General features: G+C 38.7%; 1 protein-coding gene across 6 annotated transcripts in view; it reads left to right on the top strand.

Moving 5' to 3' along the window:
* The window catches only part of LOC121860177 (inositol polyphosphate-5-phosphatase A-like), a 65,250-nt gene that overhangs the window by 31,742 nt on the left and 14,096 nt on the right, over positions 1-19,412 (top strand). The window contains exons 10-14 of one of the 6 annotated variants that reach the window (XM_042357239.1): positions 482-646; positions 1,842-2,030; positions 3,281-3,340; positions 11,558-11,594; positions 16,905-16,907. In XM_042357239.1, the coding sequence (XP_042213173.1) occupies positions 482-646; positions 1,842-2,030; positions 3,281-3,340; positions 11,558-11,590 (447 nt within the window). In that variant the 3' untranslated portion in view covers positions 11,591-11,594; positions 16,905-16,907. Of the gene's footprint in view, positions 1-481; positions 647-1,841; positions 2,031-3,280; positions 3,341-11,557; positions 11,595-16,904; positions 18,224-19,412 lie in introns of all 6 variants that reach the window. The other 5 variants (XM_042357238.1, XM_042357235.1, XM_042357236.1 and 2 more) reach the window with 5 other exon arrangements.

Below are 19,412 nucleotides of genomic sequence, written 5' to 3'. Positions count from 1 at the left end.
AGAACGCTTTTTGGAGATATTCTTCTTTACCATAATCACAGTTAATACCACAAAATTGGAGAAATAGTAAGCAAAAATCGCGTTATAGCAAACAGGCGTTCGCGTTATACAAATATTGTTCCGAATTCATAAATCGCGTTAGAGCAAATTCGCGTTATCAAAACACGCGTTATAGCAGAACTCACTGTACTTCTATTTCTTTGGAATTTGTTTTTTATTCTATTAATCATCATCTACATTTTAGGGTCATTTTACCTGCTTGTGTGGGTTAGCCGTAGTTACTTGATGGCAGCTCTCCATGCTGCACAGTCTCTTGTCAGGAACTGTCATTTTTTACAACCTCTCCCAATGTCATTCTTGACAAGGGAAATGGGAGTAAAATTTTCTGTGTGGGTCATTTTGTCAGTTAGGTGATTGTAGCTCTAACTAAAATGGCAAAAGGTTTAGCCAAGAATGTCATGACACTGCAATCTTTACTCAGAAACTGACCCAGGGATGTACAGTGGTGGACACAGAGCTGCCAGACTCAGGTGAAAAAGCCCAGGAGTTTAGGGACAACAAGGGGAAGGCTCAACTCACCATCTCCAAGAAGTCCTTCAAGCACTTCGATCATCAGAATATCTTCCTCAAGGACAATGGCAGCTGGGTTAGTTATGTTGTTAGGAATGTTTAAAAAGGCTCTGTGCTAGAGTATTTTTGTTGAGTCAAAGTAATATCTTGTCTTCGTAGATAAAGTGGAAGATGTTTAAGAAACATCAGTTATTTAGATTGATAGCTAAATTTGTTTGTAATAAAAGTTTTTTGGGGGTTTCACCTATTAAGTTATGATCTGACATCCTATGTTTCACATAATTGTTGGGATGACCTGAAGGATAAGCTTGGCGTTGTTAACATGGTTGATGGCTGCTCAGCTGTTACCACAGCAGAATGACACCTCATTACCTTTGCCAGACCACAAGATTGAACTCATTTGTTTTGGGTACAGAGTTAAAATCACTACAAAATGAGTTGTTATTTTGACAGCAATCTTACCATTAATTAATGCTATACTTTATAATAGATAAATAATTAAACTTTTAGGAACAAATTCCTGTAAGTAGTCCACTCCAATAACTGAATTGTTTGTGTAACTCTCATATTTCATGTTAGTGATCAAATAACCAAATATTACAGGTTATACCTACGAGTTTTACAATGAATATTGTCAGAGATAAATTGTTCTTATAATTAAGTGACTTCATTTAAATGGATTATTCCACATATTTATCATGAGTCATATTGGTGGATCAGGCGTGTGATTTTTTTTTTTTTTTTTTTTTGCTGGATTTCCGGCTTTTGGGGGAACATCCAGGTCGACCCACGTGAATTACACAAATTTGAGGAGAAAGATATGGAGGGGGGGGGCCCTAATGCTCCTTACTAAGCCTATTGATCATCCTAATCATAGCTGGTTAAATAAAATAGTCAGTCCAGTAGACCAGTTGCAATAAAAAAAAAAATGATCGGCAAGTGACCTGCAATATTAGCGCCGGATGAACAGCCGACCGAAGCAGTGACTCAAATCGCCAGTGAACAGCACTGGTGTTATTCAGGGTTGCCAACTTAGTGCATTTTTGTCCCATCTAGCGCCAAAATGTCGTGTTAATGTACCTGGAATTTTTCAAATTTGCACCTGAAAAACCTGGAAAAGCCAGGGAATTTTGTTTTGTCTGGTCAGTAGACACCCTGTATTTGTCTGATAAACAATTAATTCATTTCATTGATAAGTTGACTGAGGGAACATTGACCCAAACATCTGAACTTAGCATCTTTTGGTAATACATATACTTTTTATTTTGCAGCTCCACGAGTTTGACCAAGAATTGACTCAGTTTAGTGATAGGCTCACTGAATTTCCCGTCAGCTTCCCTCCAAGTTATCCATTTATCGAAGGTGCTGACGGTGAGGGCTCCCACTACATGCAGACCCGGTGCCCATCTTGGTGCGACAGAATCATCCTGGACAAGGCAGCTAAGAAGCTTGTCGATGCTGTAAGTTTATCTGTCCATGTGTTATCTTCGTCCTTCTCCCAGTTTTGTGTGAGATGATCAAGGGATACAGAAACCTCAAAGAAAGAGAGAGAAATAAAAGGGGAGAGAGACAAGACAAATGTAGTAAGTAACAGGAGAGGACTAACACAGTTACATGCACAGTACAGTACAGTACATACAGTACAGTACAGTACAGTACAGTACAGTACAGTACAGTACAGTACAGTACAGTACTCTAAAAAGTCTTTTTAGAGTAACTGATAGTAGAACAGTTTAACATTACCGATGAATTCATGGTCAAGTGGCTGCAGAAGCAATGTGGTGTTAGGAGGAAGGAAGATAACTTGTACATTAGGGTGACGTCCAATTAGAAACTTAGAGTGTCCAGGAGCATTATCCATCACCAGGATCACTTTGAAGTCAATGTTCTTCCTCCGGCAGTACTGTTGGGCGTCGGGAACAAAGTGCTTGTCAAACCAATCGGTGCAGAAAGACAACGTAACCCAAGCTTTCTTATTAGACGTCCAATGACATTGATCTGCGACATATTGGCATGACGGTAGGTTCTAGGACAGGCAGCACAGTGAAGTCTTTCCACCCTTTGCCTGTTTTTCATCCTTGGCAATGAAAGTGGTCTTAGGTAAATGATTCCAGAAAATGCCAGTTTCATCACAATTGAAGATAAGGTCTCAGCAATAACCACCCTCTTTCACAAGAGCTTAAAAGACAGGTAGATATTTTTATGCTGTCACATCAGCCGATGCACTCTCCCCATGGTTGTGGGCAAACTTGACTTCGTAACACTTCTTAAAGCAGCCAGCCAACAGTCATTGAGGCAAGCAAGCACAGGGGCTAGAATTTCAGCACACTCCCTCAGAACACGGGGGGTATTCTGTCTGGTCCATGCGTATCTCGTTTGAGGGTGTGGCTGCTTCATTTTGGGAGGGAGCAAACTTTGGTCCCCAACTGTACATGCAAGTTCAGATTATAAGCCTTCTCATGTGACGTTGTATGCTTGTCTTGCACCTCTCTGTCTTAGTATTTACATCCTTACTCTTACCTCTATTGTCCACCCCATACAAGAGTGAAAGAAAAATAAAGATAATTGAACAACTGGGAATTCTAGTTTGCTAGACCATAAACCTACAATAACTTAATGATAAGAAATGGCTTTTGGAAAAGACTAGAGAATAGTGATGAAAAGAATATACCCCATAGTCAAACTTCATGTGCTGTTTTATATTTTTCAGAGTGGAGGAAAGGTGACGTACAACCTCATTGGCTTAAACACCACAATGGGGGATCATAAGGTAAGTATTCGCTCTATAAATTAGAATGTCTGCTTAACGTATGTCTGTACAGTAATCGTATAAAATGTGATAGTTGCTAAATATAAACCATTATGAATACAAATTCACCACATATCTTGATTTGCATTTTTTGTTCGTAAAGATTAATTACCGGTATTATGATGTTTCTTCCATTCATGTTTAGTTTCTGTTAGAGTTGACACCGAGTTACTCCTCACTGCCACCAGTTTGTATTGCCACAGTCCCCTCACCCTCATGATCCAGGGGGCCAAATAGGTACAGTACTTAGTATGAACCAAAAGAAAAATTGCATATACAGTAGTTGAAGTGTTTGTGTTACATTTACCATTGACCTGCACATTTTGGTGTTAGTCTTTCTTATAATATTTTGCCCCTTGTGATCTATGTCACAGTATTGCCCTAGTTGTTCTTTGCACACACACACACACACACACACACACACACAGAACACACACAGAACACACACACACACACACACACACACACACACACACACACACCACACCACACCACACCACACCACACCACACACACCACACCACACCACACCACACACACACCACACACACACACACACACACACACACACACACACACACACACACACACACACACACACACACACACACACACACACACACACACACACACACACGCAACACACACACACACACACACACACACGTGTGTTTCTATGTAGAGGTCATTGTGACGTCATAATCAACACCAACCTTTGGTTTGTTAGTTACCAACTCATTGTGTTTTTATTCACCTCAGTAGAAGCCTTCAAAGGGGACTGAACAGTGTTAGGGGACAGTCTTGGTGAATAGTGTAGACCAAGGCTCATGTAGCTTGTTTTAGTAGGTTGTGTAGACTGATGGTCCACCTCTCACTTTATAGTTGTTAGAAAGTCAGATTGGCAATGCCTATACAATATATAAAATAATCACTTATGACTGCAAGTACAAACCTCACCTAACCGAATGATCTTAGCTTTGGTTTGTATTCCTTCTCTCTTGCTGCAGTCACTGTACTTGCATACCATGACAAAATTTGTTTTGTGTGTATAACAGCTGTTTATTTTGTGCGAAGTCTTTTGGCATACCAGGTCTCTAACAAAAATAAATTGTAAGCCAGACTCTGTTGTCACTTCCCATTTTATTTAGTATACTAGTACACTATTCTTTATTGTAAATTCTCTTGTCTTGTCTTGTCAATATTTGAATTGCAAAATGTGATGTGGGCCTTCAGTGGTACATCAATGAGGATTTAACGAGTTTTATTTCTCACTGATTGATAAATTACAACAGTATAGGAACAAGAACATTAAGTAATCACAGACTTGATTGTCTCAAAATGTGATCAAAATGTAAATTACCATTTATCCTTGTGTAAAGACCGGGTAATAGATATAATTTTATTTTACCCATGCTGCTGAATAGGGAAAAAATATCCCAAAAAATAATGATAATTACTGTACGTACAATCATAGTCAGACTTATAATTTACCAAGAGCAAGTTTTGGGAGGTCCTCCATGCTCTTAATGATCAAACTACCAGTTTGACCTAAGTTAATTACTACCGTATATACTCGTGTATAGTTCGAGTTTTTAAGACCAAATTTTTAGGCAAAAAATTGGGGGTCGTCCTATACATGTGTAATAGTTTTGTTAGGTTGAACCCGTGCATGATGGGAAGGGCGAGGAGCAACTTTTAGCTTCAGACATGAAAAATATTTACCATTTACTGCCAGTAAACAATGGAAACGTAAAATATGTACCAATTAGTAATGAAAAGTTGTGCAGTTCCTTCAGTAAATGAAGCTCACCAACTTACAATAGGCTAAATTACCTTACAACGTGCTTTCAGTAGTCTATGTTGAAGTTCTTAGCACAGGCTAACTTATCATATCATATACTGTATCACAGTTCTCATTGATCTACAAAAAATACCGGTATTAAAAACCTTTTCGATATTTCACACTTAATATAATACCCGGTAATCTACTTCAACCTCCTATTGTTTACAACAACGCATCACGCACCACCAGCTGTATCAGCTAGACGGTACACGTGTTTTTCGAATCGTTTTCAGTTAAAAAACTGTTACAGCACATGTATATTTTACCTTAACTGTGCCTGAATGAATATATTCTCGGAAATAAATAGTAGTTTTGCTGAAATGTGATGTATTTCAATGTAAAATAGGATAAAATACATGACGAAAACAAAAGATTTTACCTAACCTTCCGATGATCAAGAGAAGTTACTCGTTTTTTTAATAGTTTTTGGTTAAAATATTGTTATATTACAATGATATTCTATTCATACTGTGCTTGATATACTACATTCACGGAAATGTAATATTTTTGCTGAAATGACGTACGTATTACAGTGGAAAGTGGGATAAAATCGTGACAAAACAATGACTTTCGCTTTCTTTCGTTCAAAAGATGTTACCGTAATCGCTTTTCGAATGGTTTTCAGTTAAAAAACTGTTGTATTACGATAATATTCTATCCTAAGTGACTTGAATAAATACTACGATACCATATTTCTGAATATTTTCATTAAAATCCATCAAAATCATTTTCCTTGTCATCATCTGCAGCACCAAACAGCTTCTCCCAGTCCTCTCCTTGAACAGGGCTAGAGGGTACGTGTTTTTCGAATCGTTTTCAGTTAAAAAACTATTACATCACACTTATATTTTACCTAAACTGCTCCTGAATGAATATATTCTCGGAAATAAATAGTAGTTTTGCTGAAACGTGATGTATTTCAATGTAAAATAGGATAAAATACATGACGAAAACAAAAGACTTTACCTAAGCTTCTGTTCTTGAAATGTTACTCGTTTTTTTAATAGTTTTCGGTTAAAATTCTGTTATATTACGATGATATTCTATTCATACTGTGCTTGATATAATACATTCACGGAAATGTAATATTTTTACTGAAATTACGTACGTATTACAGTGGAAAGTGGGATAAAATCGTGACGAAAACAATGACTTTCGCTTTCTTTCGTTCAAAAGATGTTACCGTAATCGCTTTTCAAATGGTTTAGTTAAAGAACTGTTGCATTACAATAATATTCCCTCCTAATTGACTTGAATAAATACTTGAATGGAAATATACAATATTTTTGTTGAAACTACCCGCGTTTCAGTGTAAAGTGTCGTAATAATAAATGGTAAACAATTTGCCTTCGGCACTCGTGTTTCATGCACGGCGAGCCTCAGTTTATAGGACGTAGAGCATTTTTAGTGAAGGTTTTGTTGTTCCATTACCCTCGAAAACGTGGGTCGAACTATAAACGAGGAATATTGTAAATTAACGATTTCTTGGTCAAAAAATCAGGGTCGACCTATAAACGAGGGGGGGTTATAGACGAGTATATACAGTATATGCTATACAGTTAACACAGCTCAGTTTGTGGGTGTTAGTCACTAATAGTCCCAATTTAATGCTTTTATGGCCAACTTTTGGTCATTAGTTTCCTCCTTCCTTCTAAAGAATGTGCTGCCCTTTGCCATACCTGAGTTTATGTCAAATTAATACCTGTTTTAAACCATTACTGGCACAGGATATGATTCTGTCACCTGAAGATTTGAGTTAGTCTTTATATTGTATAGGATGAGGAACCACCAGCACCAAGAATTGTTTTCAAAATTTAAACCAAGTTACAGTATAATATAAACTTAAGTGTATGAATAGTGGCCCTCTCAGGGTTTACTTTAAATGCTTCCCCATTGTCAAGGCAAGTACAATATACAGTACTGTATGATGCTCCCCTGCCCCCCTTCTCCATGTTCCACCATCCTTGAATAAAAAATAAAAAAACCCACTTTGTTGTAACAATAATGTCGCTATAGCAACCATTCAGTACACACTTTTTTATTATTAAAATTAAGATTTAATAACTTTTTTGCTAATAGAAGTTATTCCTGATTCTCATTGGTCTTTACAGTATTTGGCAAGAAACGTTTGGTAACCATCCAACTCCCTTAAAAAATCCTAGATCAGTCTAAGTAATGAGATATATCCATCTGCAAGCCTTTGGTCATCATTCACTTCTTCACATTTGTCCAAGATTCTTCTCTCTTTTCCTCACTCTATGTTCACTCCTTTAGCAGAATAAATAACCCATCCATTATGACACCAGGGAAACAAAACAACTAGTTACTCCTCTGGTTTATTCCAAAGAAAACTCTCGCCCTGAAAGACTAGTTACCAACTCAGTCCAGTATTTGGTCAGTCATACCGTAACTCTTGCCAGTGTAGTTACTGGCTCGACCCATATGCCCCGTGGTCTACCTCTACCTATATTTACCGTTCTATCATTTACTGTGAATCGTATTTGCCGACTTATCATCCAAAACGTTAAAAATATCTGTACCAAGGCTGTGTAATTTCCATCCATGTATCTCTCCTACAACTTCACTCTCAACATATTTCTCATCTTTATTCATTATTTTATAAATTTTCAAAATTATTATAATACTGCACAAGTTGATCATGTCAAGTAGAGGAATACTGTAAGTGTAAATGGCCACTATAGTACTGTACTTACAAAAGTTTTCATGGCAGAACCCTGAATAACTAATATGAGATGCTATTCTAAGTAATTTTATTGGCAGTCACATACCTTGTACTGTACTGTACTGTACTGTACTGTACTGTACTGTACTGTACTGTACTGTGTTGACATTTAACATCAAGTAAGCAGTCTTTCATATAAGATGGATTAGATTACAGTGGTCCCTCGGTTAACGAGCACAATCCGTTCCAGAAGGTTGCTCGTTAACTGAAAAACTCGTTAACCGAAACCATTGTTTCAATGGGTTTTTGGGTAATTGGTTCCAGCCCACCGAAAATTGCCTAAAGTCAACAAAAACAGTAGTAAAGTACACTTACTTTGAGGTGTGTATATAAAAGGCTCCTGGATGATGATGATGATGTGAATTTGAAGTGGGAGGTGGAGGAGGAGAAGGGAGAAGAGAAGGAAGTGGAGGTGGAGGAGAAGCATTTTACTGCTTCTTGGAAGGTGAGTTACCTTCCATGAAAATGTCAGGAGCCTCTGGACTTACAGATTCTCCACCAGGAACATCCTCTCTCTTTCTTGAAGTGGAAGGCTGAGGGCTAGCATCTTGTTCCCGTTGCCTTTTACTGAAGAAACTGTCAATTTTTATCTGTGGGGCATCTCTCCTCCTCATCATTAACTGATGTTTGAAGAAGGAGACCACTGTGTCCTCAACATGACACAAAGCTAGTTCAGACCTTTCCACATCTGGGTGCCTTGAAACCAGATTCCTGAACTTCTCCCAGTGGTGAACAACATCTTTCAACTCTGAAGTTGACATATGGTCATCACTTTCCATTTCCTCCTCACCACTGTCAGCCTCTAACATCTCATCCAGTTGCTGCAAGTCTTCAATCATGGACTACTGATGGCCACAGTGCTTTCCATGAAGACTTGAGGGTTCTAGTGGAGACTTCTTGCCATTAGGACACAATCAATTTTACAGCCTCCAGGATGTTAAACTGTGTCTTCCAGAACTGTGCCAGCATTAGTTCAGGATCAGTGGAAGTTGCCTGATGACACCTCCTGAACATTTTCTTCTTGTACAGCTTCTTAAAGTTGCTGATCACATTCTGGTCCATTGGCTGTATGATTGATGTTGTGTTGGGAGGCAAAAACAACACTTTGACAAAGTCAAATTGAGACTCCAAACTTCTGGCAAGTTGAGGGTCATGACCAGGGGCATTATCCATAAGGAGAAGAGCCTTTAAAGGGAGTTTATTGGTGGTTAGGTAGCTCTTCACAGAAGGGCAAAACACCTCAACAGCCCATTAATTAAAGAGCTGTCTTGTCACCCATGCCTTACGGTTGGACTTCCAATAAACTCCAAGCCGTCTTCTTACCACTTTTTGTTCCTTGAACACCCTGGGGTTCTCAGAGTGGTAGACAAGCATAGGCTTCAGTCGGAAATCCCCTGAAGCATTGGCACCAAGCAATAGAGTGAGACGGTCTTTCATGGGTTTATGCCCAGGTAAAGAGGCTTCATCTCCAGTGATGAATGTTCTTTTGGGCATCTTTTTCCAGAACAGCCCAGTTTCGTCCACATTGAACACTTGTTGTGGAAGATAATTTTCTGTATCCGCCAGTTCTTTAAATTCCACTAAAAACTTTGCTGCCCCTTCCTTATCAGCACTGGCAGCCTCACCATGCCTAACAACACTAAATATGTCACTTCTTTTCTTAAATTTTTCGAACCAGCCCTTGCTGGCCCTAAAATCTTCAAAGTCTGTGCCTGAAGAACCAAGTTGATCTACCTTTAAATGTTCATATATTTCCCTGGCTCTTTCACAAATAAATTCGGTCGACGCTGAATCACCTTTCATCTGTTTTTCCCTAATCCAAATGAGAAGTATCCTCTCTGTTTCTGCTATTAGGGATCTACCTTTGAACACTCTGGTAGATTTGTCTCTCACTTTCACTTCCTTACATTTGTCTTTCTGTGCAAGAATTGTCTACAATTGATGTCGACATGCCATATTCTTTGCTAAGCACATTTGTTCTAATGCCTTCTTCATGTTTTCTAATTATTTCTTGTTTCACCTGAATTGAAATCGCTTTTCTAGATTTCTTGGGACCCATGCTGGATTCAAAAACAATTTCAACACGTGATATTTTAAGTTTAATTGCTGTAAATAAAGAATATTTTCTTTAAATTTACACTGCACTGCGCTATATATCATCAATATGTAAAATAAATTTCAAAATGACCAATAATTTGACTGAAAACACAGAAAAAAAAGTTTATGTTGAAGAGAGTCTGAAGCAAGATGTTACCTCCACTAAAAAGACACAGAGACTGACGCCTGATTGGTGTGTTGACAGGCTGTTTGGCGCGCTAAAAACTAGTTTCCCTGTACTGAAATTATGTTAAATAATTGTTAAAATGACTAAAAATTTAAAAGAAGACTTAAAATTAGTGTATAGTACAAACTTCTTAATATTTACTAAAATAGTAAGGAATTTAAGCCCTTGAACCGATTACTGTATTGGCGGACTAATACGACAGCTAGTGTGCAAGCGAAAACATGTTGAGAGGCGCTCGTAAGGAATTCGTTAATCGAGGGAATGCTCGTTAACCGAAGTTAAGAATCTTATGGAAGGTAATTCTTTAACCAAAATCTCGTTAACCGAGGGATCACCGTACAACTTAACCTACTCCCCTGACATGATACAACTTAACCAACCTCCCTGACATGATGCAACTTAACCTACCTCCTGACATAATACAACTTAACCTACCCCGTGACATAATACAACTTAACCAACCCCCTGACATAATACAATTTAACCTACCCCCCTGACATGATACAACTTAACCAACCTCCCTGACATGATACAACTTAACCAACCTCCCTGACATGATGCAACTTAACCTACCTCCTGACATAATACAACTTAACCTGACATGACATGATACAACTTAACCAACCTGATGCAACTTAACCTGACATAATACAACTTAACCTACCCGTGACATAATACAACAACCTACATGACATAATACAATTTAACTTGACCAACTTAACCAACCTCCCTGACATGATGCAACTAACTACACACAACAACCTCCCTGACTGACATGATACAACTTAACCAACCTCCCTGACATGATGCAACTTAACCTACCTCCTGACATAATACAACTTGACCTACCCCGTGACATAATACAACTTAACCAACCCCCTGACATGATACAACTTAACCAACCTCCCTGATATGATACAACTTAACCAACCTCCCTGACATGATGTAACTTAACCTACCTCCTGACATAATACAACTTAACCTACCCTCTGACATGATACAACTTAACCAAACTATGGTAAAAACAGTTGGTCAGGGATTTTTTTTTTTTTTTTGGTTAGTCCTACAAAAATCAGTTGTATAGAAAATGATAATAATACAATACAATAGCCAGTAATATCAGTGCCGGACGGTGAAATAAGATTGCGTACGTAAACTGACCGAGACCTATTGGTGTACCACTCTTAGACAACAGTGAACAAACTATGCACGCCTGTATATACGTGTACTGTACTGTAATCACATGTACTGTACTCTGGATCAGCAGGTGAAATTCAATCTGTCTGTCTCTTTCTTTCCTTTTTGCAGCCTGTGTTTATGGATATCACCGTAAAGTGTTAAAAAGGTATTGGCTCTCAGTGTACCTGATGCCTTTAAGCAGTGTATGACCATTAGTTGTCTCTCTAAGTTCCTGTATGCATTTCCTAAGACAATGTGCTTTTTATTTTCCCTAGGGTAGTCAAGCTGTAGTTGGAACATATTTTTATACTTTGTTAAAGGATTCCTGTGTACTTTTTGTTGGTGTACAACTCTGTGTTATTTTGTACCATAGTTAACTATTGTACGTACTTCCTATGGGTGGATACATATGTCAGTGTGTGTGTGTGTGCAACAGTGCATGTGCCTGTGTACGTGTTTATTTTGTACACAAGCTCTCAGTTATACAGGTGTGTTTATGTACTGAGAATATTAAATGTATTGTCCTTCAATGCAAATCAATCACTCTTGATGGAAGGTGTTCCTAATCGCATTTATATATTTTTATTAATTAATTAATTTATTTGTTTTTAAGTTCTATAGCCCACAGGGAGGACTTGTTCTGTCATGGTTTTTGTCTTTACTGTGTTGTTAGTACTTTAAGATTCTTGTGTGTACACCTTCTCCACACTCTTACTCACCTATTTACTCACTCTTACTCATTCATTCACTCACTCTTACTCATTCATTCACTCACTCAGTCACTCACTCACTCTCACTCACTTAATATGGTTTATGCAATCGTACTTAGGCACACTCAGTACACATCACATTTACACACAATGACACACACACACACACACACACACAGTGTATATTTGAGTAATTGTTGATGTATATGTTTTTGTGAGCATGTGTGTTATGTACAGTGTCCTGTGCATACATGCTTACAATCAGAACCATAGAAATTTTTCAATACATCTTTTGAATTTTCAGCTTTTTACCCATTTAAAAGTTTTTTATTTATTTATTTATTTTTTCTTATAATTTCAACGACTGTTCATAAGGTTGCAAGAAAGGGGCTGTTACATTCTTCGGGTAATGTAAAAAGCAAATACCGAGTCTTGTTATCTAAGAATTATGTTTACATGTTGACTTGGTTGGGTGAGTGGGAGGGAAGGTGTTTTCATTACCCCCCGTCTAGCCATTGGTTAATCGTTCACTGGTGTCATAAGAATTGCATCACTTACGTTCACCAGACTGACTGACTATTAGGGGCTTCACTTTACTGGTTACTGTCAGGGTGATTCAAACATATATTTCTAGAGCATAGTGTTGGAAATTTACTCTTGGAATGTTGACAGATTATCACAGATATTGGAGACTGTTAGTACTGTATGTGTCAACTGGAGATGTAGAGGAACGTTTATCATGTCCAGTAAACTCTATGGTGACTTGTGTAATGGGCTGTAGTTCTGGTAGGCTCTAACCTAACCTAACAATCAGGTTTAGGCCCTAATTGATTAGGTTTGGTTCTGGCATTTTAGGACAGGCCCTGTTAGGTCTGGGCCCATTTGATGACTTACTCTGTAGTAGAAATACAGTACAGTATGTTATAATGCTATCACCTTGGCAGCAGTATCTAGATTAAGAAAATTTTTTGTATTGCTGTACAGTATTTCATTGCAGTACCTTTATATTGTATGACACTGTTGATATATAGGTACTGTATACAGTACTGTAGTACAGTTAACCCTCGAAGAACCAGACTAAAAGGGGGACCACCTGTCTGAAAAATACGATTGTTCGTATCTTACAGCAAATATACTAAATGTATAAAAACTATACTGTATATAATTATATATAAAAAAAAATACAGTACCGTATTTTACGGCAGGGAGTATTTAGGAAAAAGCTTTTGTGTGTATTTTCCTCATGTAGCCATAGTTTTCTTAAAATAATATATGCAGTACCAGGAAATGTGAGGAATAAATAAAAATAATACCAATAAATAAGTTACAACAAGAAATACACGATTGCCAGATCTGTAAATAAAAGTCAAATGAAAGTTTAACAGTCACCATTTGCTTACACTCCCTGCTTCACCATAGTAACGAAGACCAGCTGGGACGCCGATTCCCTAGTAATGCTCCCCTACTGTCTGAGCTCTGCTCCCGTACGTGTTCGTCCTTGGGACAATTATTTCTTTTAATTTTTTTTACAGTATGTATGTAGGATGGTGTGTGCCTGTAACTGAGTAAAAATAAATGAAGAAAGTTACGTACATCTACCCGAAAATACGAGTTGAAAAACAATCATGACACCTCACAGCTTGGCCCAGTAGCCTGGAGGTTACAGTGACGAGTCTAACCTGGCTACAATGCCATGATTAATCCCTATTAAGCACTATTATATCAATAAACACTAATAATCACAGTAAATCAAGTGAATTATGGCAGGGAGGGAGGAAAGTTACAACTGCAGACAACGCTTTAACTCGCGGTCACTCACTCACTCCCGTTGCCAGCCGTACAATCGAAATACACATGAGAGAAATACATATCTTGTAGTCTAATTTGAAAATGGTGATTGGCACAGCAATAAACAAATTATATAAACCATGTACAGTATTTACCATATTTTAGGGCAAATAAGACACTTTTTTGTCTGAAAAAATGCGAAAAAGATCCGCCTGCATCCTACATGTGAAGTTGTGGTCTCCTGCAAGCTAATGAATCCCCCATTTGGCTGAATTCCACCTAACTCAACTCCAGAATTAAAATTATGTTATTGCTTCCTTAAACACATTATTATTATTATTATTATTATTATTATTATTATTATTATTATTATTATTTTTAATTAATTAAAAAATAATGATTATAAATATAAACGGTCAATCTATAACTACTCTGTACTGTACTGATGACGATAACCTGAGACGATTAACGTCCATACGGCAGACACCCAACTATTTAAAGGTAGCTAAGCAGTAGCCATTTCTGAACTCTTACAAGCATTACAATCTGTTAATGCCATACTTGCAGTATACAGGAATTTTAATCTACAAATACCTGATACAAATGAAGATTTACATAAAACTTTCTTTTCACATTTACTTCTGTTAACATCACTGGCAGCATTGTGGCCAGGTTAGACTCGTCTCTATAACCACCAGCCTACTGGACCAAGCAGTTGTTTTACAATTCGTATTTTTGGGTAGATGTACGTACAGTCACAATCCAAAGTTTCAACACCCCCCCTGGCTAGGCGTTCGCCGAGGCTAGGGTCGAGGTAGGCCGGGTGATCGGACGCAGACTAGTTCAGCAGTGTGGTAAAGAGGCACTAAGATGGTGAGGTTCACATTCCACCACCACAACACTCCGAGACTCATAGCACACGAGCACAGGGAGGAACTTATTACGGACTTTGACATGGCATAAACTTGCATAACAAATGCATCCATAACATTGTTGCCACACATAATAATAACATGTTAAGATTGGATCATGAACAACTTTGTCCGGTCCCAAAACACTGGCTTGGAACCACTAGATGTGATTCCTCGTATTTCACATGAATCAGCAGGGCAGCATATATAAAGGGTGGCCGGCGGCCGAATTTCGTCAAGAGGGAGTGGGCGGTCAGTGGACTAGGCGAGGCCTATACATGTATAGATATTACAATAACCCTGGGAATATTATGGTTTCACACATACTTGGAATTCATATAGTCATGTTAACAATATTTAATGGTGCATCAGAAACTACATTGGAGTATTTTGGCTGGGAATGTTGCAATTCACATTAGTCATGGTATCACCCAAACAATTTTTGTCTGGTCCGGAGCAGCGACTTTGCCGAAGACCTCGACCCTCAGTGTAGATGCCTGGCCGTGTGTCGTCATTAGTGACTACTTCTTGGTCACTTGCCTTGTTTCCTGTCTGCTGCTGCTTTTAGTTTTTAAATTTCATTTCATAATGTCTCAGATTATGAGAGTTATGGCACAAAGGTCAGCAATATTACAACTAGTTACGCATATGATTATTTTTTATTTTCACCTGAATGATAAATATCTATAACATCCTAATCATGGTGTGTGGTAATTTGGAGCTAATTTCCGACACGATACTTTTAGTCCATCAACACGTCGAGAACAGCCCAAGTTTCTCGTGCCTCACCCCTAACTTGCTATTGTTATGTGTGCCAACAATGTTATGAATGAAATTTTGTTATGCAGGTTCATGTCATGTCAAGATTTGTAAAAAATTCCTTCCATGCTCGTGTGCTGTGAGTCTCGGAGTGTTGTGGTGGTGGAATGTCTGCGTCCGATCACCCAGCCTTACCTCAACCCTGGCCTCGGCGAACACCCAGCCAGGGGGGTGTTGGTGGTGGGAGGGGGAGCGTTGCTAGGGAATCAGCAGAGGTAGCATTGCCGTTATTATGGTAAACAGGGAGTACAGATGTACAGTACAGTAGTACTGTATATGCAAATGGCAACTGCGTTAAACTTTCATTTGGCTTTTATTTACTGGTTTGGCAATAGAGTATTTTTTTTTTTTTTGTAACTTATTATTGGTATTATTTTTATTTCCTCACATTTACTGGTACTGTTTATATTGTTTTAAGAAAACTATGGCTAAGGGGAAAAATACACACTAGTTTTTTCCTAAATGCTCCCTGCTAAAATTGGGGGTGCATCTTATATGGCGGTGCGTCTAATGTGCTGTAAAATATGGTACCTACGAAAACATAATAAGAAACATTGTATCATTACTAGAGTGAATGAAATAATATTCCCACAAACAACAATTGACAACTCTGTTTATTTTTCCCACCTCCTCGGGCACCTGTGTCCCGCGCTCTGGACCTAAGATGATCTTTGCTCTGTTTTGGGAACGCTTCTTAGCTTCTGGAACCCCTAAGTTTTGTCAAAATTTTTCGAAATCAGGATTTACTGGGTTCAAATCTTTGAGGGTTCACTGTATATATAATGAAATATGTAGACATTTTCTACACATATCAATTTGTCGGTCCCCGTCCAGCATTTAACTGTACGTCATGGATGCCACCATGTTAGTGCTTACACCAGTCTGTCACTTAAATGGTATAAGCCTTGGTTTAGTGGTGTCTGTGACATACTCTAAATATGGACGCACAGTTGGATTAGAGTCTATAGATTACCAAGAGTACCTCTATTTTATTTACAGTGGTATTGCTTTCCATTGCCAAAATAATGATAATGTTGGCCCTCAGAAAGCTGTAGGTGTATGCATAAATAATTTTAGAATATTACAGGTATTACCAGAGTTGCATGACCAGACCAACAATTAGTCAGCCTAAAAGTGGCACCCATTTGTTTGGATAATGTATGTTGTATGCTGAATAGGCTAGTGATGACTAATAACTTTAGGACATTGTTTAATCTAACTGAATACTTTTTTTTTTCTCCTATGCAGCCCGTGAGTTTGTGTGTGGAGGTGCCCATGGGAGCAGGTATAGTGCCGTGTTGCTCTCCTCACGCACCATGTCGTAACTTTGTGCATGAACCTGATGCTCAGTGTTTTATGCAGGCGGGTTGGTGCCTGTGTCAGTCCTACCCACCTTGCCCAAGACCTGTAGTCACTTCTGTGTGCCCCAGTACCCTGTCCTCCCTTCCAGGCCAGGTCATCCCCATCACCCCGGCTGCTGCATGTGTCACCCCAGTAAGGGTAGATGTGGCTCCTGCTCAAGGTAGTGTCAGCAGTCGTGGGCCATGTTTAGTGCCTCAGTGTGTGTGTAGTGCTGGTGTTAGTGAGGAAAAAATTAGCCATCATTGTCATTGTGGCTACCCAAATAGAGGACCTCAAAGGAGAACTGAAGTTGGGGTGCAATCTGGAGACCTTTTGCGCAACCTATTATTACTTGGGGGAACTTCTGCGGGAGGGGCAGATGTTAATGGCCACGAACAGCTACTGAAGCGAGTCAACTCAGCACCAAACACGAGCTTTGTGCCACCCAGACCTCATTGCCATGTGCCTTTAGCTTCTTCCCATTCGCTCGACACGGGAAGGTGTATGCATCACACATATCCGCCGTCCGCAAGGCTCCGACTCCGAGCTTCCTCCTCCAGGTTACTCTCCCATCATAGTTCCTCCACAGAAGAATGGTTTGAAGAGATTCCTGTGCCTCAAGATAGTGAACATGATAAACAAGTGTCAAGTCTACAATTTTACTCTGAACCTCTGAAATCTCCCCAGGAAGTTAGCCCACCCTCTACACCAAAGCTCTGTGATAGTGGAGACAAACCACCACCTTCTCCGGTCTCAGGGGTGTATCAGGATATGGAGTCCGGAGAGAGTGTTGGCGCCTGTAGTATGGGCGAGAGTGGAGGTGCAGATAGTAGGGGAGAATGCCATAGTACAAAGGAATCTCTGGGAATGGTCCATAAACAACTGAGCACAGAACAGCACTCTCTCAATAACCTGCTTCTTGCCGATAGTTGCGACCAACTCTCTGCTAAACACCTAACTCATTCAGAATCAAGTTTAAGTGTGCATTACAGTGAGGACAGTGTCTCCAGTGTGGGACGTCCTCTCAAAGATGGAGAGACAGTTTCACAAGCTCCCACATTTGACATTGCAGACGTAGATCCCAGTGATGTAAACGCTCCAAAGCCCCATATAAAGTGCCAAAAGCCTTGCCACAAGCCCAATGCTGATTTGTCTGAGCGCCCGCCTGGCCAGTGCTGTTGTGTTGTGTCTTAACCTAGACTCCATAGTGCTTCCTGTAGTGCCCCGTAAGTTTCAAAGTTTTGTTTTGTTTTTTTATCATATATCAGCCTTCTCATTTTTGGGAGCTGGGGCTAAATTTTCATCTTTTCACAATGAACTGTCAGGTTTCCCAGTTCTTTAAGAAAATCATTAATGTGACAGTGCTTATATTTAAAACTAAGATGTTCACTTTCGTTCAGTTAAAGATTGAAGTTTTCCAGTGTCATGAAAATTAGGTTTGTGCCTCCTTCAGGTAGAGACCCTAGACTTCCTGCTTTATTGATTACCTCTTTAACCTCCTACTTTAAAAAAAAAATGAAAAGGCTGCATTTTGTGAAGCAAGTAACACTTTGAACAACTTGTTTTGTGGAGGTAGTAAGCGAGAAGTTAAAGAGTAACTAAAATCAATAGTGTAATGCAGTACAGTACTTGATTAAATATTCCTCCATTTCTTCTTAATTTAAATCTTATTATTAATGTTTGTTTTTATGTTTTGTGTAGTTGGTCTTCCAGGTCTTATCAATCCTTTGTGTGTATGTCTTCTCTTGTTACTTTCAACTCGTATCATTCTCAACTACGACTCCTCTCCTAATTATTTTCTTTCTATGCTTTTCCTTCTGTTACTAGAATTAGCATCGAGTCTCCTCACTGCACCTTCTTCTCCATTTTTAATACTTGTGGCTTACTTGATTTCATATATGTACTGTAGTAATAAATGGACCTTCTGTTTATTCATTAGTATTATAGTAGTACTGTATAGTATGTATAATGTGCAGTATAATATAACTTGCTTCACTTTCAAACCTTGCTATTGCTTAAGAGTATTTTAACTGATACATAACTAAAATGAAGACTTAAAGTAAGATGCCTGTTAGTATTAAATTTTTAGTAGTCATCTGACCTGCCCTGGCCTTAGAACAGTGCTGTAGAACAAGTGCTTTAAGTGTGGGAGAGTTGGAAGAAAGTGTATTATCTCAATCTTTTTTTTTTCATATAATTATTTAACTGCCTTTTTTTAGTACAGGAGGTCCTCATTATTCGAGGCTAATAGGATACTAAATGTCACTCGGAAGGGTTGTCTGTATACCTTTTATCATTTATATTCCAGAATCTGAAGAGCATGTGAAATGTCCATCACACGCTAGCCACTTTTCTTCCGACTAATAACATCTACGGTAATATCTCCGTTAGCCGGAATCCCTCAAACCCGGTACT

Source organism: Homarus americanus, unplaced genomic scaffold (assembly GCF_018991925.1).
Source record: "Homarus americanus isolate GMGI-L3 unplaced genomic scaffold, GMGI_Hamer_2.0 scaffold21914, whole genome shotgun sequence".
Lineage (NCBI taxonomy): Eukaryota > Metazoa > Arthropoda > Malacostraca > Decapoda > Nephropidae > Homarus > Homarus americanus.
The sequence above is the reverse complement of the archived record's forward strand: the minus strand, read 5'-3'. Positions and strand labels throughout refer to the sequence as shown.